The following is a 27,657-nucleotide window of genomic DNA, read 5'->3' as shown; positions in this document are numbered from 1 at the left end:
CAGACCTCTACACTCTGGACAGACCTCTACATCCTGGCCCAGACCTCTACACTCTGGCCCAGACCTCTACATCCGCACCCAGACCTCTACATCCTGGCCCAGACCTCTACATCCTGGCCCAGACCTCTACACTCTGGCCCAGACCTCTACATCCTGACCCAGACCTCTACATCCTGACCCAGACCTCTACATCCTGGCCAAGACCTCTACATCCTGGCCCAGACCTCTACACTCTGACCCAGACCTCTACATCCTGGCCCAGACCTCTACATCCTGGCCCAGACCTCTACATCCTGGCCCAGACCTCTACATCCTGACCCAGACCTCTACATCCTGACCCAGACCTCTAAATCCTGACCCAGACCTCTACACTCTGACCCATACCTCTACATCCTGACCCAGACCTCTACATCCTGGCCCAGACCTCTATACTCTGGCCCAGACCTCTACACTCTGGCCCACACCTCTACATCCTGGCCCAGACCTCTACACTCCGACCCAGACCTCTACATCCTGACCCAGACCTCTACATCCTGGCCAAGATCTCTACATCCTGGCCCAGACCTCTACACTCTGACTCAGACCTCTACATCCTGACCCAGACCTCCACACTCTGACCCAGACCTCTACATCCTGGCCCAGACCTCTACACTCTGGCCCAGACCTCTACATCCTGACCCAGACCTCTACATCCTGACCCAGACCTCTACATCCTAACCCAGACCTCTACATCCTGACCCAGACCTCTACACTCTGACCCAGACCTCTACATCCTGACCCAGACCTCTACACTCTGGCCAGACCTCTACATTCTGACCCAGAGCTCTACATCCTGACCCAGACCTCTACATCCTGACCCAGACCTCTACACTCTGACCCAGACCTCTACATCCTGACCCAGACCTCTCCTTCCTGACCCAGACCTCTACATCCTGGCCCAGACCTCTACATCCTGGCCCAGACCTCTACATCCTGACCCAGACCTCTACACTCTGGCTCAGACCTCTACATCCTGACCCAGACCTCTACATCCTGGCCCAGACCTCTAAACTCTGACCCAGACCTCTACATCCTGACCCAGACCTCTACACTCTGTCTCAGACCTCTACATCCTGACCCAGACCTCTACATCCTGGCCCAGACCTCTACATCCTGGCCCAGACCTCTACATCCTGACCCAGACCTCTACATCCTGGCCCAGACTCTACACTCTGGCCCAGACTTCTACTCCTGACCCAGACCTCTACATCCTGGCCCAGACCTCTACATCCTGACCCAGACCTCAACATCCTGGCCCAGACCTCTACATCCGGGCCCAGACCTCTACACTCTCACCCAGACCTCTACATCCTTACCCAGACCTCTACATCCTGACCCAGACCTCTGCATCCTGACCCAGACCTCTACATCCTGGCCAAGACCTCTACATCCTGGCCCAGACCTCTACACTCTGATCCAGACCTCTACATCCTGGCCCAGACCTCTACATCCTGGCCCAGACCTCTACATCCTGGCCCAGACCTCTACATCCTGACCCAGACCTCTACATCCTGACCCAGACCTCTACATCCTGGCCCAGACCTCTACATCCTGGCCCAGACCTCTACATCCTGACCCAGACCTCTACATCCTGACCCAGACCTCTACATCCTGGCCCAGACCTCTACATCCTGACCCAGACCTCTACATCCTGGCCCAGACCTCTACACTCTGGCCCAGACCTCTACATCCAGACCCAGACCTCTACACTCTGGCTCAGACCTCTACATCCTGGCCCAGACCTCTACATCCTGGCCCAGACCTCTACACTCTGGCCCAGACCTCTACATCCAGACCCAGACCTCTACACTCTGGCCCAGACCTCTACATCCTGGCCCAGACCTCTACATCCTGGCCCAGACCTCTACACTCTGGCCCAGACCTCTACACTCTGGCCCAGACCTCTACATCCTGACCCAGACCTCTACACTCTGGCACAGACCTCTACATCCTGGCCCAGACCTCTACACTCTGGCCCAGACCTCTACATCCTGGCCCAGACCTCTACACTCTGGCCAGACCTCTACACTCTGGCCCAGACCTCTACACTCTGGCCCAGACCTCTACATCCTGGCCCAGACCTCTACACTCTGGCCCAGACCTCTACACTCTGGCCCAGACCTCTACATCCTGGCCCAGACCTCTACATCCTGACCCAGACCTCTACACTCTGGCCCAGACCTCTACATCCTGGCCCAGACCTCTACATCCTGACCCAGACCTCTACACTCTGGCCCAGACCTCTACACTCTGGCCCAGACCTCTATATCCTGACCCAGACCTCTACATCCTGGCCCAGACCTCTACACTCTGGCCCAGACCTCTACACTCTGGCCCAGACCTCTACATCCTGGCCCAGACCTCTACATCCTGACCCAGACCTCTACACTCTGGCCCAGACCTCTACATCCTGACCCAGACCTCTACACTCTGGCCAAGACCTCTACACTCTGGCCCAGAACTCTACATCCTGACTTAGACGTCTACACTCTGGCCCAGACCTCTATACTCTGACCCAGACCTCTACACTCTGGCCCAGACCTCTACATCCTGACCCAGACCTCTACATCCTGGCCCAGACCTCTACACTCTGACCCAGACCTCTACACTCTGGGCCAGACCTCTACATCCTGACCCAGACCTCTACATCCTGGCCCAGACCTCTACATCCTGGCCCAGACCTCTACACTCTGACCCAGACTTCTACATCCTGACCCAGACCTCTACATCCTGACCCAGACTTCTACATCCTGGCCAAGACCTCTACTTCCTGGCCCAGACCTCTACACTCTGACCCAGACCTCTACATCATGGCCCAGACCTCCACACTCTGACCCAGACCTCTACATCCTGGCCCAGATCTCCACACTCTGGCCCAGACCTCTACATCCTGGCCCAGACCTCCACACTCCGGCCCAGACCTCTACATCCTGGCCCTGACCTCTACATCCTGGCCCAGTACTCTACACTCTGGCTCAGACCTCTATATCCTGACCCAGACCTCTACATCCTGGCCCAGACCTCTACACTCTGACCCAGACCTCTACATCCTGACCCAGACCTCTACACTCTGGCTCAGACCTCTACATCCTGACCCAGACCTCTACATCCTGGCCCAGACCTCTACATCCTGGCCCAGACCTCTACACTCTGGCCAGACCTCTACATCCTGGCCCAGACCTCTACATCCTGGCCCAGACCTCCACACTCTGACCCAGACCTCTACATCCTGACCCAGACCTCCACACTCTGACCCAGACCTCTACATCCTGACCCAGACCTCTACATCCTGACCCAGACCTCTACACTCTGGCCCAGACCTCTACATCCTGGCCCAGACCTCTACATCCTGGCCCAGACCTCTACATCCTGGCCCAGACCTCTACATTCTGACCCAGACCTCTACACTCTGGCCCAGACCTCTACATCCTGACCCAGACCTCTACATCCTGGCCCAGACCTCTACAATCTGACCCAGACCTCTACATCCTGACCCAGACCTCTACACTCTGGCTCAGACCTCTACATCCTGACCCAGACCTCTACATCCTGGCCCAGACCTCTACACTCTGACCCAGACCTCTATACTCTGGCCCAGACCTCTACATCCTGGCCCAGACCTCTACATCCTGACCCAGACCTCTACATCCTGGCCCAGACCTCTACACTCTGGCCCAGACCTCTACATCCTGGCCCAGACCTCTACACTCTGGCCCAGACCTCTACACTCTGGCCCAGACCTCTACATCCAGACCCAGACCTCTACATCCTGACCCAGACCTCTACATCCTGGCCCAGACCTCTACATCCTGGCCCTGACCTCTACACTCTGACCCAGACCTCTACATCCTGGCCCAGACCTCTACACTCTGGCCCAGACCTCTACACTCTGACCCAGACCTCTACACTCTGGCCCAGACCTCTATATCCTGGCCCAGGCAGCTGACTCCTCAGCAGGACACAAGCTCTGCAGAGTGGGGGTGATAATGCCAGGGTGTGGGGTTATTGCTTTCCCCAAGGCTAATGCTCTATAGAGGGGAGTGTTCCACCCAAGAAAGATAGAGTCTATGGTGTGGGAGAGTGACTCTGCACAGGGGTCCTGGCGGCTATCCATTCAGCTCTCTCCCCAGAGCCATGAACCCAGTCTCTTTGCAAAAGAGACTCCTGCCCACTACACTCTACCTCCAGTGGAGCCCGGGATGATTGGTTGTGAAAGAGATTTTGTTCACTGGCCCTTTAAAAGGATAGCTGTGTCTCTGGAAGGTTCCTGTCTCTCTCAGGTGGACAGAATTCCACCTAGTTTCACAGTCAGATATTATGTGGGCACCTCTTCCTGGCTGTGGTGCTCTGGGCTGGGAAGCCTAGCTTGGGGTTGAGACCATGCTCCTCATGGGGAACCCTGGCAGCTGATATAGCCCTCTGGAATCTTAGCCACCACTGTGGGACTGAGGTCAGCCCTTTCTGAGTCTCCACCCTTCCTGCCAGTATCAATGTGGCTTCTGTAAATTCTTGGTTATGAGACTTCTCCTCAGTTAGTCTTCAGCTGGTTATTTATTCAGGTTGATTGCTCTATATTTTAGTTGTAATTCCAGTTTGGCCCTGGGAGGAGGTGAGTGTAGCTTTCACCTACTCTGCTACCATCTTGGATCTGAGCCAATTCTTTCAATTCCACTCAACCTAGCCTACCAAGAATAAATGCCCAGATCCACATTATAGCTGCACCCTGTCATCTTCCCCCTTCTGACACCTTTAGGGGATCAGTAAAATACACAGCCTACTACCACCTGGAGAAAACAGGGAGTGGCAGGGGAAACTTCAAATACCGGAAGCCATACAAATCAATCAATATGAAAAATTTCCATGGATAAATGGAGCCTTATTTCCATTTCCAATTTCACTGGCCATAGAGCTAACGTCCAGACTTTAGGAGATGTGCCTCTGTTCTTTCCAGACCTCTAGTATGGCATTTAAATGTGCATCTAAGCCCTGGACCATTGAAAGAGCTTTGGGAATTCCCTGCCCCCCCCCCAAAGATGTTGAAGCATTCTTCTGCAGCACTTCCTTAATAAAACATATTCATTGTGAATTTTCAAAATGAGTGAAACCCTTCATCAGAAACAAATTTGTTAATTGACTATAGATGATCATTCTTAGCTGCAGGATATGAGATCCCGGGTCTTTATGGTTCAGTTTGTGGTTTGGTGATTGAACTCTGAGACATCTCTTTACAGACAACTTTTTCTGTGAAACGGATTTCTTTTGAGATTTCAGAAAGAGAAGGCAAGTCTCACCTCACAGTACTCCGTGATAATGCAGAAATTATCTTTCTCCACGAAGCTTGCATAGAACTTGACAATGGAGGGGTGGTCCAGCTTGGAAAGGAGCTGGGCCTCGAAACTGGCCTGCACAGTCTCATTTGGATTGAGTTCTCCAACAGAGATTTCCTTCAATACCTTTCTGCAGCCAAAAAAAAAAAAAATTTAAATATATTTAGAACTAAAAAAACACATTTAATAGATCTTAACAAGTGGTGTAGGGCCATCTAATTTATGTCCAGGCTGTGACCTACTCATAGGTCTGGTATTGTCTGTTATGACACTGTGTCTCCAGGCGGAGCCGGGCCTGCCTCTCTGCCCTAGCCAGTGACATGGCTTCCCCAAGGCCTCTGACCTGCACATCTGTGACTACAGTTCTGGTCAAACAGGGCAGAGATGGAGATACTCCTGAGCAACATCACTGACGCGGTGCTTCCTCTGTCTCAGATGTCTCCAATTCTCTTTGTGTCTTGCATGCTATCTCTGTTTCTGTCTCTCTCTGCATTTTCTCTCTCATCTGTTTTCCTGCGTTTCTGTCTGCTTTTCAATGTCTCTCTCTATCCCTCTCTTGGTATCTCTATATCTTTCTGTCTCTGTCTCTATATATACATATGTGCATATGTAAAAATAATGTAATATTATATACTATAATATTACATAATGTATAGTATAATAAAAATAATGTAATATTATATATTATACAATGTAGTATCATGTAATATAAATATAATATCTGTCTCTGTCTCTAATTCTTGCTTTGCCTATCTCTTTGTCTCTCTGCCTATGTCTCTCTCTGCCTCTGTGTGGGTGTATAACTCACACAAATACATAGAGACACATACACTTCTCTCTATCTCTAAGCTCTAAAATTGTCCACATCTATTAATAAGACAATATCTATTTTATTTTTTAAACTATCCTTGGCAAAGCATACTTTATTGCTACCAGTATTTTGGAGAAGAGAAAAATATCTGTAGACATGCTCAGAGAGGTAGTTAGGATCTTGAATAAAATTCATTAAGTCTCCAAATTATTATTTTAAAAATTGTGATAACTTAATAAGGAGTAGATCAAAACATTATCTCTTCGCATCTAAGGAAAAAGTAGTCTGATGAACAAACCAATTATAGTGGCAGAGTGTAAACTAGATTGCTGGGGAGAAGTACTTCAGAGCATCAGTTACGTGTGTAGACAGAGTCCACTGATTATAAGTAGGCTGTTTATTAAGGCAAGTTGTGCAGGACCCATACTAGAAATCATTTTCCAAAATAAAAAAAAAGTTCTTTAAGAGTTACCACTTACACATATTAAGGAAAATGTAATTATGTAGAAACTCTCTTAATTAAAGGCCCTTTAACCAATTCATAGATAGAGACCTCTACTCCTTCCTAACAGACGCTGCAGGGTGCCTTTGCCACAGGGAATGCTGGGGCTGGTAGGTGCACTCTGGCACCCCCATTTCTGTTCTTCAGTTGAGACGTGCGCTTACCCAAGTCATTGTGTTTATCCTCAAACTTGTTAATGCCAGTTGTGCTCGTTATTGTAAATTTGTGACTAAAATATGACAACCTGATGAAGGATGAGTTGGGAAGCTATCTTTGTTAGGAAAGCTAAGTCAAATGCTTACCAAAGAAACCTGACAAGTGGCAAAAAGAAAATTGTGGTTAAATAAGTCATTGACAAGGCAATTCTAAAACAGTGGTTAAAAAAATGTAAAAATTGAGTATTGAGTATTCTTTTCCAATGTTCTTCATATTAACGTTCTTCCCATTCGGAGTTCATTCCATTCCCAAAAGGCAACCATAGCACACACTGTTGCCACAGTGAGTGGTCCAACCACACCAGCTAGGGTGACTTCACAGGCTCTGCTCTGGCGTTTACAAGAGTCTATAACTACAGCTGCAATTTAGAAAGCTGGAGTATTTGGTTCCTTATCCCAAATGATGCTTTCACATTGGTTTGTTATAGAACATTCTCTTAGGCCCCTACTTGATAATGAAGTAGATTCCAGGGAAATGCTTGCTTGGTAACATATTCTATGGAAAAACTATTCCGTCAGGAATTCGAGGGGGGTGAGGAGGAGTGGAGCAAAGAGGGACAGTTATACGGTGATGAATAATGACTTGATTTGGGGTGATGGGCACATAATGCAATCAACAGTCCAAATGCTATAGAAATGCTACCTGAAACCTATGTACTCTTATTGATGTCAGATCAATAAAGAGAGACAATGTCACTCCATTAAATTTAATTTCTAAATAAATATTTTTTTAAAGAGTACAACCATAAAATAAGAATTCTGTTAAAACTGAGCTTGTTATTAAAGATGGTATCTCAGTAACGTCATTACAGTTAGTATACTATAAGGAGCTATGTTTTGGCCTAACTTCTGAAGATTACAAAGCAGCAGGCCAAGCTCAGTGACATCTTCAAAGTGCTTTTCCAGCAATTTACTGGGCCCCAGATACCACGCAGTTGTAAAAGTCATAGCAATTAAGCGTGACAATACAAAGTCTTACACAAACTTGTAATATTCTCTTGCTGTGAAGGAACAAATACTATAAATACTTCAGGGTGCTTATTTTTCCTTGCAAACATCAACCACTGTGAAACAGGGCAGAAGACTTAGACACAGTTACCCGAGCCTCGCCTGGAAGCCCGATGATGAAGCATCAACTCTCACTTGCCCACAGCTTAGCGAATGAAGGTAGGACTATTAGGGCAGGTGGTATCTAATACAATCGTCTCTAGGTGACATGGAGACATTCAACCTCCCTTCCTGACCTAAAATCATGCCACTGAACTGACACGGAGCTCCCATTGCATATAACTTCATGTGAGACCCACAGCAGCCAAGGAGAGCATGGAAACTTACCAAGTCAAGGGCAGCTTGTCACCTGCTCAGAGGCTCTCAGCCTGTCACTCCTAAATAACATGACAGATATGTATTTGATCAGACTCAACTGTTCGGGAGAAACTTTTTGACAGTAGCAAAAATGGGCACCCTAGCAGACAATTCTGCAAAGTTTCTGTTCTCTCTCCTTACTGTCATGCTTCCTTCTCTCTACCAGGCATCCCCAAACTACGGCCCGCGGGCCACATGCAGCCCCCTGAGGCCATTTATCCTGCCCCCTGCCGCACTTCCAGAAGGGGCACCTCTTTCATTGGTGGTCAGTGAGAGGAGCACTGTATGTGGCGGCCCTCCAACGGGTCTGAGGGACAGTGAACTGGGCCCCTGTGTAAAAAGTTTGGGGACCCCTGCTAGACTATGTAGTAAACTGACAAACTTTGAAGAATGACTTTGTAAATTTGGGATAACTATAGTTGTTTTATTGCCTTAGAATTGGTCTACCTTTCGTACAAATATAACAGATAACACTTTTGAGATGTTAACCAAAGGTTGTTTTTCCTTGAATTTCCTTGTATCCATTCCCATTTCCGCCATTGAAGCAGCAGCATATGGAAAAAGATGGCATCCCACACTACAGAGAATATGAGTCCAATCCCTGGCTTTTGATTTTCCAATGGAGAGATGAAGGCCAAAGAGAAAAGACATGGAGAAACACCGGACCAGAGGGTGAGCGTCCTCCCTGCCCCCAGGTGGGAAAGGGGCACTCTGGACCAGATGAAGAGAGACAAGAAAGTTAGGTACTGCTGAGCCCTTGGAAAGAGTTCATGAGCCCTAGGCTGGGTCCAGAGGGCAAGACAGGAATAGAACCCCAGGATGGGTAGGGCAGCCGAGGAGCAGAAGACCTATGTTCTTTCCAGAGGAGGCCATAGAAAACAGCAGGACCCTTGTGTTTTCTAGTGTTCAGGAGGGGGCAGGAGTGAAAAAGAAAAAGAAAAAGAAAAAAGTTCTTCAAGGGGAAAATAAGCTGATGGGCCTAAAAGAGCTCTAGAATCTCCAGTTAGGATTGCAGAAAGTGTCAGAAAGATGTCCCTTGCAGCCACAACCATCTCAGGGAGAGCCAGTCAGCTGGTGGGACTGGAAGACCTCCCAGTTAGTCTGGAAACAGCCAGCTATGGTCCCTTCCTTTATGATATTACCATCCAGTATTGCAAGTGTATAGAAAGTACCTACTATGTGTCTGTGGTGTAGTGGGCGCTGGGGACTTGTGGTCTCTGCTTTTGTGTTTTGGGAGGAAGACAGATATTTAACATAATATTTGTATATGCAAAAATGTGTGTATATATGTATGTTTGTATTTTTAAAAACTTCAAGTCAAGATGAATGACATGAAGTCAGGGTAAATGCTGACCAGGGCCCTCCTGGTTTAAGATGCTATGACTCTAGTGTGATCAGCAGCTACTGTACCCACTGAGGGCAGTGCCACAGAAAGTAGATTATAACCTCAGCATAAAGACAGTAATTTTTTGCTCCTTTGATTTTCTTTTTTAATTCAGCATTCACCTATTCAACAGAGAGAATTAAATCTGCTTGGGACTTTTAAGATAGAGTTTTCATCCACCTATTATTTTAGTGACTTTTTTCTAAAGTGGTAAGTTCTCATTTTTTCTAATTTATAAGGAAATATAGTTTCATTATAGAATATTTTGAAAACAGAACAAGGAAAACATTACCCACAATCCACCATAGAGATAATCAGCATTAACATTCCTGTGTGTTTCCATCTTTTTGCTCCACTTTTTAACAGTTGAGGCCCAATAGCTTACACAATTTGCCTGCTGCTATTTTCATGAGACATTGTTATAGCTGGCTCCTGTCATTTGTGGCTGCCCAGCATCTTAAGACGACCTCCCTACAATTGTGGGAGATCCCTGGACTGTGGGTCCCGTCTTCCCCAGGTAGATAAAACAGACAACAAACAAACCCTACATCACCGCCTCCCTTGAGTTGGGGAGTTGGGGTTCCAGTATCTGACATGGGTTCCACCAGTCAGCTGCACCCGTCCAAGACTTTGCCTTGGGTGTGAGCTGTGTGAAGAAACAGGGTGAACGCAGGGCCTCCCTTTTGCCAATACAGGTGTCATAAGAAATAGCATGACCCTGGGACAATGGTAGCAGGTCACTTCAGTGGCATGGTTCTGACTGATGTTTCTGGACACTGAGCTGTCAGCCTGCTCCACCTGCCCTCCCACTGTGGTTATCTCTGCACTGGAACCAATGGCTTTCTGCTTAAACTGTGCAGAGGGTGCTGCTCTTATCTGCACCTGGGAGCCCTCACTAATGTAGTTCTGCATGACATAAGCACATCCGGGTGTTGAGATGAATCACTGTATACACTTGGGGGCAATGAAAATTGAATCTCCAAAGGTCTGACTCATTGAGTTCATTCCTATTTATTTATTTCAGTCTTAAAAACTCAGGTCTTCTAAGGGATTTAAGGTCATGGTATTTCTCATTTACAGGCAGAAATATCAGGAGAGTGGAAAACATCCTTTTGAAAGTTATTTCATCCCCTTTCCTACAACATATAACTTTAAAATGTAAAGGGCATGAAAAAATGTAATGTCAGAGAATAATATTTATTCCAAAAAGTGGCACATTGATTTAAAAAAATGGAAAAGCCAATTATCAACAAAACAAAATTAATAAGTGGGCCCTGGCCGGTTGGCTCAGCGGTAGAGCGTTGGCCTGGCGTGCGGGGGACCCGGGTTCGATTCCTGGCCAGGGCACATAGGAGAAGCGCCCATTTGCTTCTCCAACCCCCCCCCCTCCTTCCTCTCTGTCTCTCTCTTCCCCTCCCGCAGCCAAGGCTCTATTGGAGCAAAGATGGCCTGGGCGCTGGGATGGCTCCTTGGCCTCTGCCCCAGGCGCTAGAGTGGCTCTGGTCGTGGCAGAGCGACGCCCCGGAGGGGCAGAGCATCGTCCCCTGGTGGGCAGAGCTTCGCCCCTGGTGGGCGTGCCGGGTGGATCCCGGTCGGGCGTATGTGGGAGTCTGTCTGACTGTCTCTCCCCGTTTCCAGCTTCAGAAAAATACCAAAAAAAAAAAAAAATTAATAAGTGTTGGAGAAGATGTGGAGAAAAAGGAACCCTATACACTGCTAGTAGGAAAGTAAACTCGTAGCCACTGTGGAAAACAGTATGGAGTTTCCTAAAAAAAAAAAAAAAAATTAAAATAGAGCTACCATATAACCCAACAATCCCACTTTTGAGTATCTACTCAAAAAATTTGAAAACATTTATTTAAGATATATGTACCCTATGTTCACTGCAGCATTATTCATGGTAGTCAAGACATGAAAACAACCCAAAGGTTCTTCAGTGGAGGACTGGATAAAGAAGATGTGGTACATGTATACAATGGAATACTACTCAGCCATGAGAAAAGATGATATACTGCCATTTGCAGTGGTGGATGGATCTTGAGAATATCACGCTAAGCGAAATAAGTCAAACAGAAAAGGAAAAGAATCATAGGATTTCATTCATATGTGAGATATAAAACATAAAGCAACAAATGAACAAACAAATAAAACTCAGTTATCAAAGGGGAAAAGGGTGGGGGAGGGTGAAGAAGGTAAGGGGGTTAAATGAATGGTGATGTTAGGAGACTAAACTTCCGGTTATGAGCACACAGTGCAATACACCGATGATATAAAATTATACTGTTGAAACTTTTATAATCATAATAACCAATGTCACCCCAATAAATTTAATTTTTTAAAAAGGGGGAATGGAAAGACTAGGAACTAAAAGTACCCAAGGAGCTGAAATAGAAATTGTAGATGTTAGTAAAGCATATGCCAGATGTGATTTTATTTTACTTCAGTTGTTTTTGCTTCTTTTAGCAATTCAAAAACATTTTTAATGACTGTGGTCAGAGAAAAAGAACAAAAATGTTTTATGGGATCATCATCATATGCCATAATTTATTAACTGCTTTTGTTTTTAACAATTAAACCCCTGACCTCAGATCATTTGGGGCTAGAATTACGATTCATCTGGCCTTTCCCTCTCCACCCCTGATGACAAGTATGTTGTAGAGCAGGAGTCCCCAAACTTTTTACACAGGGGGCCAGTTCACTGTCCCTCAGACCGTTGGAGGGCCAGACTATAAAAAAAAAAAACTATGAACAAATCCCTATGCATACTGCACATATCTTATTTTAAAGTAAAAAAACAAAATGGGAACAAATACAATATTTAAAATAAAGAACAGCCCTGGCCGGTTGGCTCAGCGGTAGAGCGTCGGCCTAGCGTGCGGAGGACCCGGGTTCGATTCCGACCAGGGCACACAGGAGAAGCGCCCATTTGCTTCTCCACCCCTCCGCCGCGCTTTCCTCTCTGTCTCTCTCTTCCCCTCCCGCAGCCAAGGCTCCATTGGAGCAAAGATGGCCCAGGCGCTGGGGATGGCTCTGTGGCCTCTGCCCCAGGCGCTAGAGTGGCTCTGGTCGCAACATGGCGACGCCCAGGATGGGCAGAGCATCGCCCCCTGGTGGGCAGAGCGTCGCCCCTGGTGGGCGTGCCGGGTGGATCCCGGTCGGGCGCATGCGGGAGTCTGTCTGACTGTCTCTCCCTGTTTCCAGCTTCAGAAAAAGGAAAAAAATAAATAAATAAAAAATAAATAAATAAATAAAATAAAGAACAAGTAAATTTAAATCAACAAACTGACCAGTATTTCAATGGGAACTATGGGCACCAGGATGATGCTCTACCCACTGAATGGGCCTGCTTTTGGCTAATGAGATAGTCAATGTGCTCCTCTCACTGACCACCAATAAAAGAGGTGCCCCTTCTGGAAGTGCAGCGGGGGCCGGATAAATGGCCTCAGGGGGCCGCATGTGGCCCACAGGCCATAGTTTGGGGACCCCTGTCATAGAGTTCTGGAACACAGTAGGGGCTCAAATGACACCATGGTACAGTGCAGGTGCCTGTGGCAAACATCAGCAACTGAGCAGCAAACTCCTGCCCAACCCAACTTCAGACTCTACACAAGGCCCCAGGCAGCCATTACTAAATAGCTTAACATAGAAAATTCCACACTTCAGTCACTTTGCCTTCTGATGCGAAACACAATGCTATATGCTGGGGACACAAAGGTGAAAGAGATCAAACTCCTGCCCTCCAAGAGAAGTCAGTCTTACTGGGGAGACCAACAAGAATAAAAACAGTTCAACAATTTTTATGATGAATGCTGCAATAGAACTAGGGGTAGGGCAGGGGTTCCCTAGCCTTCTTCAAGGAGGGAAGAAAAGGCCAGATCTATAGAGCCCCAGGACATTCACTTTGTACAGGGAAACTACTTTGTAGTATTCTGAATTGCCCTTTCCCCAGGCAGAATCTAAGTAGCAAAAGCAATTAATTTATTATTCTTTTTTATTTACCCTGTATAATCAATGCCCTGTAGATGAATATCTGTATTCACATTATTTGAATAGGCTGTGAAAGTTAATGAGCATGTAACTTTTTTTTAAAAAAAAAACTACTTCAAAGAAAACTAAGAATTTCTATAGCTATATAGCATTCTTTAAAAAAAAAATTTTCATTGATTTGAAAGGGAGAGAGAAAAAGGGAGAAAGAGGAGAAGGGAGAAAGGGAAAGAGACAGAAGCATCAACTCATTGTTCCACTTATTTGTTCCATTTAGTTGTGCACTCATGGCTTTCTTCTCATATGTGCCCTGACTGGGGATCAAACTCACAACCTAGGTGCACCAGGATGATGCTCTACCCACTGAATGGCCCAGCCACAGTCTATATAACATTCTTTACAGTAACACAAACACACACACACCCTTACATGTGGAAATGTGGAATGAAAATGTTACAGGAAGGGACACTTCAAAAATTATCTGTAAAACTAGAACTCCTTCCCTTCTTCCCCACCCATTTATATTTCCCCATTTAAAAAAGCATTTCAGCTTTATATAACAAGATTGTAAAAAATAAAAAAGGAGGCCCTGGCCAGCTGGCCCAGTGGTAGAGCATTGGCCCCGTGTGTGGAAGTTGTGGGTTTGATTTCTGGCCAGGGCACACAGGAGAAGCACCCATCTGCTTCTCCACCCCTACCCCTCTCCTTCTTCTCTGTCTCTCTCTTCCTTCCTCTCCTGTAGCCAATGCTCCATTGGAGCAAAGTTGGCCCGAGTGCTGAGGATGGCTCTATGGCCTCTGCCTCAGGCGCTAGAATGGCTCTGGTTGCAACAGAGCAATGCCTCAGATGGGCAGAGCATCGCCCCCTGGTGGGGCATGCCGGGTGGATCCCGGTCGGGCGCATGCGGGAGTCTGTCTCTCTGTCTCCCTGCTTCTAACTTCAAAAAAAAAAATAAATAAATAAATAAATAAATAAATAAATAAATAAAATAAAAGAGGAGCTCTACCATTAAGCCATGCTCTGTTCTAGAAGAATCTCTCAGTCTGGAGACCCTGGGAAATAAACCCTGAAAAAAGGATTTGCGTGCAATAGTTAATTTGGGCAGTGGACAGGCATGAAGTGATAGGGAGGGAGGGAAGCCATTCAAGGGCCTTTTCGCAAGCTGGTTCCCACTGTGGGCAGCTGTGGCCTAATTCTGCGCAGGAACCCTGGGACCCAGTGCAGAACACACCTCTGAGTTCCCCTGCCTTGGGGGAGAGGACCAGCTCCTTCTGGTTCAGGCTGCTCCCAAAAATATGAATGCCCCCACTCTTCCAACCTGCTGGAGTTTAGGAGGCCCAAATGGCCAGAGAGAAGCCTCAGGAGAAATTGCAGGTGCTGGCAGTGGGAGGCTGGGTCCACACTAGGAAATATTAATAGCCCAGGGGTCGCAGGTGGGGCACCAAGACCACCTTCCACAGGGATAAAAGTTTAAAAACATTTCCTCCATTTTAAATTCTGGCCTATTTTATTGATACTCCCGAAGATGGCTAGACAAAATAAGATGTCTTGAATACTGAATAATGAAACTGCAAATCATATTACCTATGGATAAATTCCATTTCCTAAGCTTTTCAAGAGTGATTTAGTTTACAAACACATGAGCAGCATATAGGAGTATTCTATGCAGATAATAAGCAAAGGATAAATAATTAATACTAACTAGTAATATAGATATTAAAAAAAGAACAAATAAGAGTGAAGCATTTCAGACATTTTTGCTTGGCAAATATGCTCTTCTTGGCTCCTGTCTGGATTATATTTTCATTTGTGGTGTCAAACTCCATGCAGTGTTTCAATGCTGGTACCATAACAAATTATGCAAGTTGCCTTTTTTTCCTCTTCTAAGTAACAGGAAAGAGTAAAAGAAAATTTCAAGAGTAGGAGGTTGGAAGACAAATATTGCCTGAATAAAGAATATCTAATAATCATGTGAATTCAATGACTTTTCCATCTGGATGAACTTTTTAAAAACAGAAATGGCTTGAGCACATGGCTCAGGGTTGGAATCAGCGCTGGGTCTCACTGCGGGTTCTCTGCAGAGACTCTGGTGTCAATGCAAGAACAGAACTGCCTGCCTGCAGGATGGACCTCATCCAGCCCCTTTCTGGATGCCGCCTTGGAGACAACCAAGAAACCCACGATCAGGTACTCATTATTTGTGGATCTGAAGAAGCCAGCATTTGCTCTGGCCATGTTAGGAGAGCCTGTATATTTGTGCACTTGCTACAAGGTGGCTATTTCCTCCTCCATTTATTTTTTTTATTTTAAAATTTATTTATTTATTCATTTTAGAGAGCTGAGAGGGAAAGAGAAAGAGAGAGAGAGAGAGAGAGAGAGAGAGAGAGAGAAGTGGGGGAGAAGCAGGAAGCATCAACTCCCATATGTGCCTTGACCAGGCAAGCCCAGGGTTTCAAACTGGCGACCTCAGCATTCCAGGTCGATGCTTTATCCACTGCACCACCACAGGCCAGCCAACATCCCCATTTCTAAATCAAAGCCTCTATAAAAGCTGTTAGGACTGTCACAAAAAGAATTTATTGAGAACAAACTGCCTGTCCCTCTCCTTCTAGCCGAAACAGTGAGTGAATTGTTTCACTGGATACTGCTTTCTGGAGCATCTTTCTACAGACTCTGAAGTCCTCTTTACCTTCAAGGACATAACAGAGTCAACCCTCATTTCCCCTCAAAAGCACTGATGGCTCCTCCTCCTTCCTCTCCTCCCACACAGCTCTGAACAAGTGGTCAGGCAATTCTGTTTTTCTTATTTACACAAATGACCAAGATCATTGAATACTGTGGTGTTATTTAAGAGACACTGAGGGCTGTCTACCATCTCCCCACTCCTCCACCATCACACGCTCCGGAGAGGAGGACCCGCTCCCCAGCCCCTGGGAGGAAGCATAGTTGCTCTAAGCCTCACTTGTAACCCCATGCCTCCTGCCAGAGATATAATTCTGGCCTGTGAGATATGAGAAGTCTCTTGGGAGTTTCTAAGGAAGATATTTCTCATTGATAAAAAAAGAAGCATGGGAGGAAAGTCTGCTTCAATCTGCCTCTTCGTGTTATCGTCAGCATGAGACTTCCTGAACTTTGGCAGCCAGCTGGGCTCACAAATGAAGTCACCTAAGCGGACAGGCTAACAGATGAAAAAGACAGACAACAAAGTTCCTTATGATGTCAGCTGCTGACTTCGTCACCCCTGGATCTACTCTCTCTCTAGACTTCTTAATAGAGAGAGAAGTCTTTTTATTTATTTATTGTTGAAGCTATTCTGGTGGCCACAGATATCCTGATACTAATATTTTGCTACACCTTATGAATGTTCTAGTGGCAAGTATGTTCTCTGATTCAGTGGGCTGGGCATCCATAAGAAAATGGAAGTTTATAAAAATGTGCTTCCTAGCATACTTACTGAAATAAACCTTATCTAGAAGCTGACATACCCATAGGGGCCCATCGTAACATAGACAAAGGCAATGGCAGAGACATCGCAACCCGGGAAATGGTTTTGCTCAGCTGTTAAACAATATCTCAAAGATGATTCCTACCGCAGTGGCCTGGCCCAAGAGTCGCACAAAGCTACCCTGTCTTTCTAATCCTGTCCCCTTATTCAATTTCCTTTCCAACTTTGGAATGGATTGTAGATATTTCTTGAATTTTAAAGCTAGACAAGACTCATAAAGAGCAGATTCATAAAAGCATTTCAACCTATTAAAATCCTGAGAATTAAGTAACCTATCCAAGATCAAACAGCAAGTTACGACAGAGCCACCACTTACCTCCTGAAGGTGGAAACAGACCACAGTTCCAAAAAAACACATCTTGCTTCCAAACTTAACAGTTTTCCCCTCTTTTATGTTAATATAGAGATTTTCAGAGTCTAGTAACAAGACAGCCTAAAACTTTTTCATTTTTTCAAACCATCTTTAAAAGAACAAAAACTCCCGGTCCCTACCCCACTCTTCCCTTGCTTTGCATTAGAGAAGGAAAAACAAAAACAAAACAAAACAAAATAAAAAACCCTTAATAGCTTGATGGTCTTGCTCTTGATGAAGCACTAATGAAACTATGTTTTTCACTAATTATCATTTGAGTGTAAAGAAAAATCTTCCCAATAGTCAAGAGCTATTGCCAGCGAAAGCGTCCCAGATTTAGAGGTCTGGGATAAGACCACACAGAGGAGGGAGACAAGGTACTCGGGACTTACCTTTACTAGCAAGGTGGTGAAATGTACAGTTTTGAGCTTATCTTAGGTACTATAACTCTGCAATTATGATTTTATGTGTAAGGGCCAGTTTTTACAAGGTTCAAGCCCCAGGCCAGGGGGCTGGGTGGATAAAGCATTGTCCCAGCGCACCTCAGGGCACAAGCAAGAAGCAGTCAATGAGAGCACACCTAAATGGAACTACTAAGTGGAACGGGTTGATACTTCTCTCCCTTTCTCTCTCTCTTCCCTTTCTCCTTCTCTCTCTCTCAATGGAAGTTATATAAAAAAATAATCTTATATTTAAAAAGCTCAACTGTGCAAAACTCATTTGATTTAAAATTGTTAAATGAGTAGTAATATGCCATAAAAACAAAAATAAAAATTGACAAGAAAATGCAACAAATCATTTGTTCATTTTGTCATACTTTGAAAGGTACTGAGCTTACAGCAAACAAAGGTCCTATTTACAACAACAAGGAAATTAAGGAGCATGACAATGTCAATAAGGATATGAAAGAATAATGTACCATAATCAGATTAGCTTTTGTTACAATTGTTATATGATCCAAATTTACAATTAATGTTAGGTTAATATTCAAAATGCAATATTTTAATACATAATTCTTGTTAGGGTTTTGTTTTGAACATTACAGAAACAAACACCACAATGACTGCTTTCCATGAGAAAGCCAGATGTGATACAAAGCCTACCATGAAATCAAGATACAGAGACAAATTGACTTTTTTTTTATAAATGTGAAATCATTCTTTTTTATTAAGATTTTATTTATTCATTTGAGAGAGGAGAGAGAGAGAGAGAGAGAGAGAAAGAAAGAGAGAGAGAGAGAGAGAGAGAAAGGAGACACAAGGAGGGAGGAGGAGGAAGCATCAACTCCCATATGTGCCTTGACCAGATAAGCCCAGGGTTTTGAAACGGTGACCTCAGCTTTCCAGGTCTACTCTTCATCCACTGCGCCACCATAGGCAAGACAAAATGACTTTTAAAAAGCAACAAAAACTAATTAGCTCTATTTCCTTGAGTAGGTAAAACTGACAACAGATAAATCCTATTGAAAGTAAAATTAGGCCCTGGCCGGTTGGCTCAGTGGTAGAGCGTCGGCCTGGCGTGCGGAAGTCTGGGTTCGATTCCCGGCCAGGGCACACAGGAGAAGCGCCCATCTGCTTCTCTACCCCTCCCCCTCTCCTTCCTCTCTGTCTCTCTCTTCCCCTCCCCCAGCCAAGGCTCCATTAGAGCAAAAGATAACCCGGGCGCTGGGGATGGCTTCTTGGCCTCTGCCTCAGGCGCTAGAATGGCTCTGGTCGCGACAGAGCGACGCCCCGGATGGGCAGAGCATCGCCCCCTGGTGGGCGTGCTGGGTGGATCCCAGTCGGATGCATGCGGGAGTCTGTCTGACTGCCTCCCCGTTTCCAGCTTCAGGAAAAAAAAAAGAGCCTCGGGTTTCAGTGAAAGGAAGTCCCCTAATCTTACTGGGAGCAGGTAGGTGCTAGTTGGCCTCCGGTTAACAATAAGACAGAAAAATACAAAAAGTTTGTACTTCTAGACTTCAGTATCCATTTCATCACCATGGTAATCGTGATATTTAGACTTGCACTAAAACTTTCTTTAATTGGAAAGTGCAGTGCAGGTTGTCACTGTATTTAATTGGAGGTGGAAAGGAAGGAAAATAAAGTTCAGTATTAGCATACTTCCATTAGACAGTTTAAGCAACTAATTCTGGGTCTTATATTTTTGCTGAGTGGTGCTTATACAAAAACAAATAAACAAAAAACCCAAGAGAGCTCAAATTAGAATATACTACTAGGAAGGATCTAGCTTTCCTGAATAACAGCTTATAGATTTAGTCATTGATCTGTAACACACAAAAAGAGTTACTGTTCTCTGTGTAAGAGGAAGGAGAGACAGGGACACGTGGCTCACCTGTCTCATTACGCTGGCTTCATTTTCCTGTAACGAAAGAGGGTCATGGGAGCCTGGTTCTATGAAGAGCTGCGGCACCTTCCTGCTTGCTGCATCTCACAGAGCGGTCTGTGGGAGTTGTCCAGCCGCCTGGGAGAACACCTCCTCAGGTCCTGACCCTGAGCCAAGGACACAGAAAAGTCCTGAGCACGGCTTTCCACCAGAGCTGTTTCTAGAGAATCTGAGATTTATTTGAAAACAATCATAGTGTTGCCATGTTCAGACAAATGACAGGATAAAGAATTGTTAGACTTTAAAGATAGGAGAGGTGCGATCTTCATGTAGGTTGGTTCATGGCTGATGGAACAAGTTGGCCAAACATGCTATAGTCTTGGGCCTCGGGCCACTTTGCAGGTGCTCCCTCTTGTATTGCCACTGGAATCCATCCCTAAAAATATCTTCGCCAACATTTTATTAATGACTTGAAGATCCAAAAAGACATATTTACCAAGTTGGTAGAAGAGGCAAAGCCAGGCAGCATAATCGATAGACATAGTCAGAGTCAACTTTTCAAAGTGATTAGAGAGGCTGAAATGTGAGCTGGAAACCATTCAGGTTAAATTTTGCATGGATAAACCTGGAAGTCTACAGTTCTGTAGAACAATAGAGTTCTGTATAGTTGCAGAGTTCTACATGTATAGAGAAGGTTCTAGAGAGTTGTACATTTATACAGAGTTCCCAGTTCCATAGCTAGGAAAAGAAAAACCTCAAAACTGAAGGTAGTGTGTGGGAACGAGACTAGTAGTCCCCCAAATTCAATATGAGACCCCAACATGATGTGACTACCAAAGGAGCTCCTGCGACTCCAAGCTGACTTAGAAATTTCTGCAAGGTTTTAGTGTGAAAATATTTGCTTCCAACAGGCCCCTGTGTTCAGGCCTGAAAACCTCATTTCAAGGGAATAACGCCACCAAGGTTAACCCAAGGAGTAATGATTAAGATTTTCGGGAGTCTTAAAATCAGATTACCCAAGGGATAGAGAAACAAAAGGGACAGAACTAAGATACTATGAGCAATAATTTATGAAAACGTGCAATAATTTATAAAAATGTGCCAATCCCTTACTATTTATAACCATATATAGTAGTTAGTATTTTCCCCATTTTACAGATGAGGAAACTAAAACTGATAGATTAGGTAACTGTCCAAAGTACATGGAGAGATTGAGATATGAATGCAGATGAGTCGGACTTTAAGGCTGAGGTGGTTTCCAAGGCATTATTAATGTAACCTCTATCCAGTGGTTAAAACATTGATAGTATTAAGCAAGAGAAGATTAGACTGAGGGACATGATAAGTACGTCATGCAGTAGATGCCTCCACACTTGTATATATGTGATGCAGTATATACGTCATGCTTCTATGTCTCATTCACACTATTTCCCCTGCCTGGTACATCCTCTCTCCACCCCTCTGCTAGATTCACATTCATCCCCTAAGCCTTGGCTCCTATGCTCTCTTCTACAATGTCTTCTCCATTCTATAAAAATCGGCTAAGTGCACCTCCATCTAGCATGTCCTGCAAGCAGCTGAACGTGCCTATTTACATCCTCATTGGCCTGACCACTCTGTCGGCCCTTTGAAGGCCAGAGCCACATCCAATTCGGTTTTTATTTTCTTCATAACAGTTTTATTGAAATGTAATTCACATACCATAAAATTCACTCTTTTAACTTGTACAATTCAGAGGTATACTCCCAGAGGTTTGAAACCATTACCACTATCTAATTTGGAAACATTTTCATCATCTTTATTAGGGACTGAATTTTTGTCCCCCTCTCACTCCCAATGCATATGATGAAGTCTCAACTCTCAATAACTCTAGTTTATTTGGAGACAAAGTCTTTAACGAGGTGATTAAGCTAAAATGAGGCCATTAGGATAGGGCCAATGAATTCATCCAATATGAATGCTGTCCTTTCAAGAAAAGACACTGGGGACACATACAGGATTATGTAGAGCAGCGGTTCTCAACCTGTTGGTCACGACCCCAGCGGGGTCGCCTAAAGCCATCGGAAAATACATAATGCATATCAGGTATTTACATCCCGAATCATAACTGTAGCAAAATTACAGTTATGAGGTAGCCACCAAAATTATTTTTTGGTTTGGGGTCACCGCAACATGAGGAACTGTACTGCGGGGTCACGGCGTTAGGAAGGTTGAGAAGCACTGATGTAGAGGAAAGACCTACACGAGGACAGAGCCAGCAGGTGGCCATCTACGAGCCAAGGAGAGAAGTCTCAGAGGAAACTAACCCTGCCAACACCTTGATATTGGACTCCAAGCTTCCAGAACTGTTAGAAAATATCCTTCTGTTGTTTAAGACAATAGAAGTGATACTTTGTTATGGAAGTCCTAGAAAGCAAATACAATCCCCAAAGAAACCTCTTACCCATCAGCAGTCACTCTCCATTCCCGTGTCCCACAGTTCCTGGCAATCATTATCGACGATTTCTGTCTCTATGGACTTGTTTATTCTGGATATTTCCAATAAATGGAATTATACAATATTTGGTCTGTTATGACTAGTTTCTTTCACTTAGCATAATATTTTCAAGGTTCATCCATGTTGCATCGGTATTTCAGTCCTTTTTATGACTGAATAATTTTCCATTGTATGGATATAGCACATTTTGTTTATCCATTTGCCAGTTGATAGACATTTATGTTGTTTCTAGTTTTTGGCTATAATGAATAATGTTGCTGCTAACATTTGTGTATAAGTATTTGTGTGGCCATCTATTTTCTTTTGTTTTGGGTATATACCCAGAAGTAGAACTGCTGGGTCACTTGGTAACTCAATGCCTAACATTTTGAGAACAGGCACATTCTGAGGAATGTAAAATGGGAATGCACCACTTTACATTCCCACCAGCAGGGTGTGTGTGTTTCAATTTCTCCACATCCTCATTGACACTTATTATCTATCTTATTTATTCCAGCCATCCTTATGAGTATGAAGGGATCTCTCACTGAGGTTTTGATTATCAACATCGTATTTTTCATGTGCTTATTGGCCATCTGTATATCTTATTTGCACACATGTATATCCCTATTTGTCTTTTACATCTCCATCCCCTGATCCAGAACCAGGCACACAATGGAGTCTCAATAAATGAAAATCATAAACCACTTGTAGCAGAATTACCCAACGAAAAACTGATGATTGATGCTGAGACCTACTACATCAAACTCTCCACGCTCAGGCCTGGATATCTACACATAAACAGTGTCCTGGGGAGTCTATAACTCACACTGAAGTTTGAAAACCACTGCCTTAACTGAACCAAAGATCCTTTAAACATCTGAAGAGCTGTGATGCATTCAGAGGTAAACATGTGATCTATGCTGCTACAGACTGCAGAAACAGGACCGGTGGACAAGAATCACAGGCAGGAGGGCGGGACCTCGCCAAGCGCTAGCAATCTGCCATGAGGATGCAGAAGGGAGTCTCACGCTGGGTGAGATGTAGGATGGCATGTGGTCCTTGTAGGGAAAGTATGTCATTTCTGTACTTGGTAATTTGCATTAGTTTTAAAAAATATTCTGCCTCATGATCAAATAATATGTCTTGGTGTTAGTTATATCTAAAATGAACTGAGTCTCTACTGAAAGAGAATATGTACGTTTTTTCCACCTCTCGATGTTTTTTTTCTACTTCTTGCTTTTCTCTGAAAAAGGGAAAAACAAGATTTCAACATACCCCACACAAGCTCTCTCACTTCGAAGACTGCCAATACAAGAGAACTCTCCTTTCTGCTGTCTGTCAGGTTTCTTGGTTCCAAGAAACAAAAAAGACTTGGCTGACTAAAGCCAAAAAAGGAATTTATTACAAATTGGGTGAGTGGATCAGAGATTCACTATGAGATTCAGGAAGACCACAGTATGGACAACCTCCCTGTCACCCTTGCTGGTGCTGGGCCTGGTGGCACTATTGCCCAGGAACTCCATCTTGCTGCCACTGCCACTACCGGAGTGGCCTTCCTGGGCCCCTGATTTTTGGTCTCATCGGTGCCTAACTCCAAGTCCAAGGTATCAATTGTAGAGTGCACAATGTTTAATCAATGGATAATCAAGTTGATAATGAGTGAATTCAACGGGCACTGGAACACTGGGCATCAAGGGGCATGTATAAAAAAACCCAAAGGTCCAGTTTATGTCTCTAGGAGCTTATATTTTAGATGAAGAGCTGAGGTGTACAAAAATTGTTAGGCAGTATTTACAAGGTTCCACAATAACCAAGGGGCAGCATTTACAGGGACAGAACATGTGTGCATCAATGTAACTGCAAAGTTGTAGGTTGATTTATATTATCACCATATAACTAAGGAATAGATGGTACTTATCAGCTTGCCGTCAGCCCTGGAACTTTCTAATCACCACAAAGGACATTATGCAACTTTGCAAACTGAACCAGAGAACCTTCCAGGTTAAAGGCTAAAATGCTTTTGCACGTTCTCTCTCCTGGGTGCATGGGGGAAGGAGGTAGACTGGTCAGGTTGGGGAATAATGACTCACACAGTTCAGACAGATGGAGAGGGTCCAGTTGATAGAATACCTTAAAGGCGATGCTACCGCTGCTTTGAAATTCTTAATAATCAACAAGGGCCCTTGCGTTTTCATTTTGTCTTGGGGTCAAGTGACGTAGCCAGTCCGGTCTGTGTTATTCAAACATAAAAGTTATTTATAATTGACTATTGCTAAACTAACCAACTTCATCCTTGGTCACTGGATCAACTTTGCTTTTTATACATTTGATAAAGTAAGGCAGGGCTCAAATCTGTGGATCCCCTCCACACCTGTCATTGCTATGAATGCTCTTAACATGGAAGGGGTGTGAGACCATGGGTACAGATGAGAAGGTCAAGAGGACATAGGAGTATTTACAAGAACTGAAACCTTTTTATCTGTCAGTGCAAACCAGGTGCTCAGAGGAATGCTACCACCAGCGGGGCCACTTAAAAATTAACTTTTCTAGAGTCAGTTGAAAAAGCCAAATGGAAATCAACCGTATGTACACTTGGGCACCAATGCTATCAAACACAGATACCTCACACCATGTGGACGGATCTTCATTTGGTTCTGTCCCTGAAGACACTATCTGGAAGAGCGGAAGCCCACTGACAGAGCCTCAGCGAATGACGAGACTCCCTTTTATTACATGTCAAAATCTGGTTTTAGTTCTTTTGGGTTACACGTCTAATTCTAACTTCTGTCAGGGAAATACATACGACTATTAAGTCATAATAGTTTTACCCTAACTCTTCAAGAATGTATGTAAAAATAACAAAATTGATGTATATAATAAAATTTCCTCTTGTAGTTGAATCTCTAGCTCCAGAAAAAGTCCCTTGAAATAAAACTGAAACAAATCTTAGTAGTTTCAATGAGCTAAATATATTTTCATGGAACCAAAAAAACAAAAAAAAAATCTTCTTAAAATAACCTGAATGCATTTTTAGTGTTAATTAAGGGTTAGCCTGAACTAGATAGACATCAGTAATATCTTATAGTTACCTGAAAATTTTTTTTTTAATTTTATTTGAAGCATTCTTATAGAACTATTGTAAAATCAAACAAAATGATGTTGTTAAAACACTTTTTTTCAAAAAAAGTTATAAAGAAAAAGTTATGAGACTTTCAGAATCAACTTTTAACAATTTTATATTCACAGAAAATTAAGACAAAAGAAAATTAAATACTTCTTCCTTAATCAATTACAGAGTTTATTTTTTAAACTTAATAGTTAAATTTCCAAGATACAGGAAATCTTATTTGTTCTCAGTTCCTTAGTATACCTTAAATTTGAAGCAATCAGCTCTCCTCAGTTACCTTAGCTATGTATAACCAGGGATAATCCTGTCACCCCGACAGCCATATTTGTGAAGATCGGGGAGCTGACAGGTTGGACTGTCAGGTTCTAAAGCTAGGGGTGATTTCCCTCTCTTGTCCGTACTGTAGTAGAAATTATTTAAGAGGACTCTAATGCAGGTTTTAAGACATCAAGAGATAGAGATGAGTCAGCGGGTTTTCTTTATTTAAAATACAGTGAAAAGCAATATCGATATTACACCAGCAGCTTTCAGCCCTCAGCCTGAAGAGGGGACCCTTCGATGCCTAAACAGCCAGTTCTGTTTTCCCTGAAGTTGGGGGCCATGGGCAGGAGGGCGTCCCTGGCCCTGTGGAGGGCATCTGCTCTGACCCCCTTTGCCATCTCCTCTTGAGGCAGAAACTGGGGGCCCATGATGACACAGCTTATGCTAGACCCATCTGCTCCTTCAGAGAAACCATTAATGAAGGTATCTGGAGGCTTTCAGGCTCCAAGCAGAGGAATTTCCACATCCTGACTCTGCTCAGGGAAAAACACACAGAGCGAGCCCGTCTCTCTGATTCAGGCACTGAATGAACTGAAGCCTGGGAAACTCAAGTCCCTGTGAAAGTGTCTGACTACTAACAGCCTGGGGGAGCCTGTCTGTGAGGGTAGGGGGCAGGGGTCCCCTATCCATCCCCCTCAAAACATTCCCCTCCCAGAACCACGCACCTGGTCCCCACAAAGAGAAATTCTCCAGCAGAGCAGAGAAAGACACACGCTGAGACAGCCCACAGAACCAGCCTGAGGTGTCTTGAGCATCTCTACTGACCTCAGGGCAGTGGAGTGAAGTTCAAGCCGCAGGGACACCTGCGTGTCCTTCCTCCCCGCACACAGTCACTCTTATGTCCCCATAAAACAGCTCCAACTCTCCGGAAAGAGGAACTGAATAACCTACTTGGGTCTCTCTGCCCTACCGTCCAGACACGGAAATATAAGGTCTACCGGAAAGTTCTATCCGTTTCTATCACAACAAGTTTCGACACGTAAGCACATGTTTATTTGGCGCATGTGTGCCTCTCTATTTTTATCACTTAATGTATACATACTGATGTAGCAAATTAACTAAAACAAAGTTGATTCATGTTAGTCTTACGTGTGAAGCTACTGATAAAGTTCTTACCATGGCTACTGATAAAGTTCATTTATGCCACTGTAATTTTTATGAATTTCAACAAGGAAGAAATGCTACAGAAGCATGTCTGTCGCATCCACCATATTCCCCGGACTTAGCATCCTCCAACTATCACTTGTTTTTGTCCTTACAAAATTTTTTGAAGGGCAAAAAGTTCAAAAATGAAGAAGATATCAAACAAGCACTGGTTCAATTTTTCGCATCAAAAGATAAAACATTTTTCAAAAATGGGATATACAAATTGCCCTCACGTTGGCAAGAAATCATTAATAATAATGGCAATTATATTATTTAATAAAGTTTATTGACGGTAAGAAAAATTTGTATTTTGTTTTATTCCAAAAACCAACAGAACTTTCTTGTAGACCTTGTATAAGCATATGGAAATTTTGTATCCCGCTGCTACTGGAAAAACAAGAGCATTAGTGAATGGTTTTGCTCCAGAGTCCTTTCATTTGGGTGTTTTTGTCAGAGTGACTATTTACTATCATTTCAATACCAACAACATATGAACCACTGACTAGCATTTATCAGATAGACACACACCCAGCACTCGCTGCTCGCTTTCCCTGTTTTATTCTTTCCACAGCATGTAGTCTATAATTTTATTCATTGTCTCTCTCCACGGCCCTACCAGAATATTCCCCCGCCCCGAAAACAGAGACTTTGCTGTGTTTGCCGCTTGTACCATGCCTAGATCAGCCCCCGACTCTGTTAGCAGTCTATGCATTCACCAAAGGCTGAATGAAGAGGTTCTAGGTTACAAAAGGTAAAGACTGCTTCCTAATTGTCACTG

General features: G+C 44.3%; 1 protein-coding gene across 4 annotated transcripts in view; it reads right to left on the bottom strand.

The window, feature by feature from the left end:
- Positions 1-27,657, bottom strand: part of NEK11 (NIMA related kinase 11) — a 275,610-nt gene that overhangs the window by 225,980 nt on the left and 21,973 nt on the right. For all 4 annotated transcript variants that reach the window (XM_066245120.1, XM_066245119.1, XM_066245121.1 and 1 more), the window contains exon 3: positions 5,331-5,496. In XM_066245120.1, the coding sequence (XP_066101217.1) occupies positions 5,331-5,496 (166 nt within the window). The remainder of the gene's footprint in view (positions 1-5,330; positions 5,497-27,657) is intronic.

This window comes from Saccopteryx bilineata, chromosome 10, assembly GCF_036850765.1.
Source record: "Saccopteryx bilineata isolate mSacBil1 chromosome 10, mSacBil1_pri_phased_curated, whole genome shotgun sequence".
NCBI classification, from domain to species: domain Eukaryota; kingdom Metazoa; phylum Chordata; class Mammalia; order Chiroptera; family Emballonuridae; genus Saccopteryx; species Saccopteryx bilineata.
The sequence above is the reverse complement of the archived record's forward strand: the minus strand, read 5'-3'. Positions and strand labels throughout refer to the sequence as shown.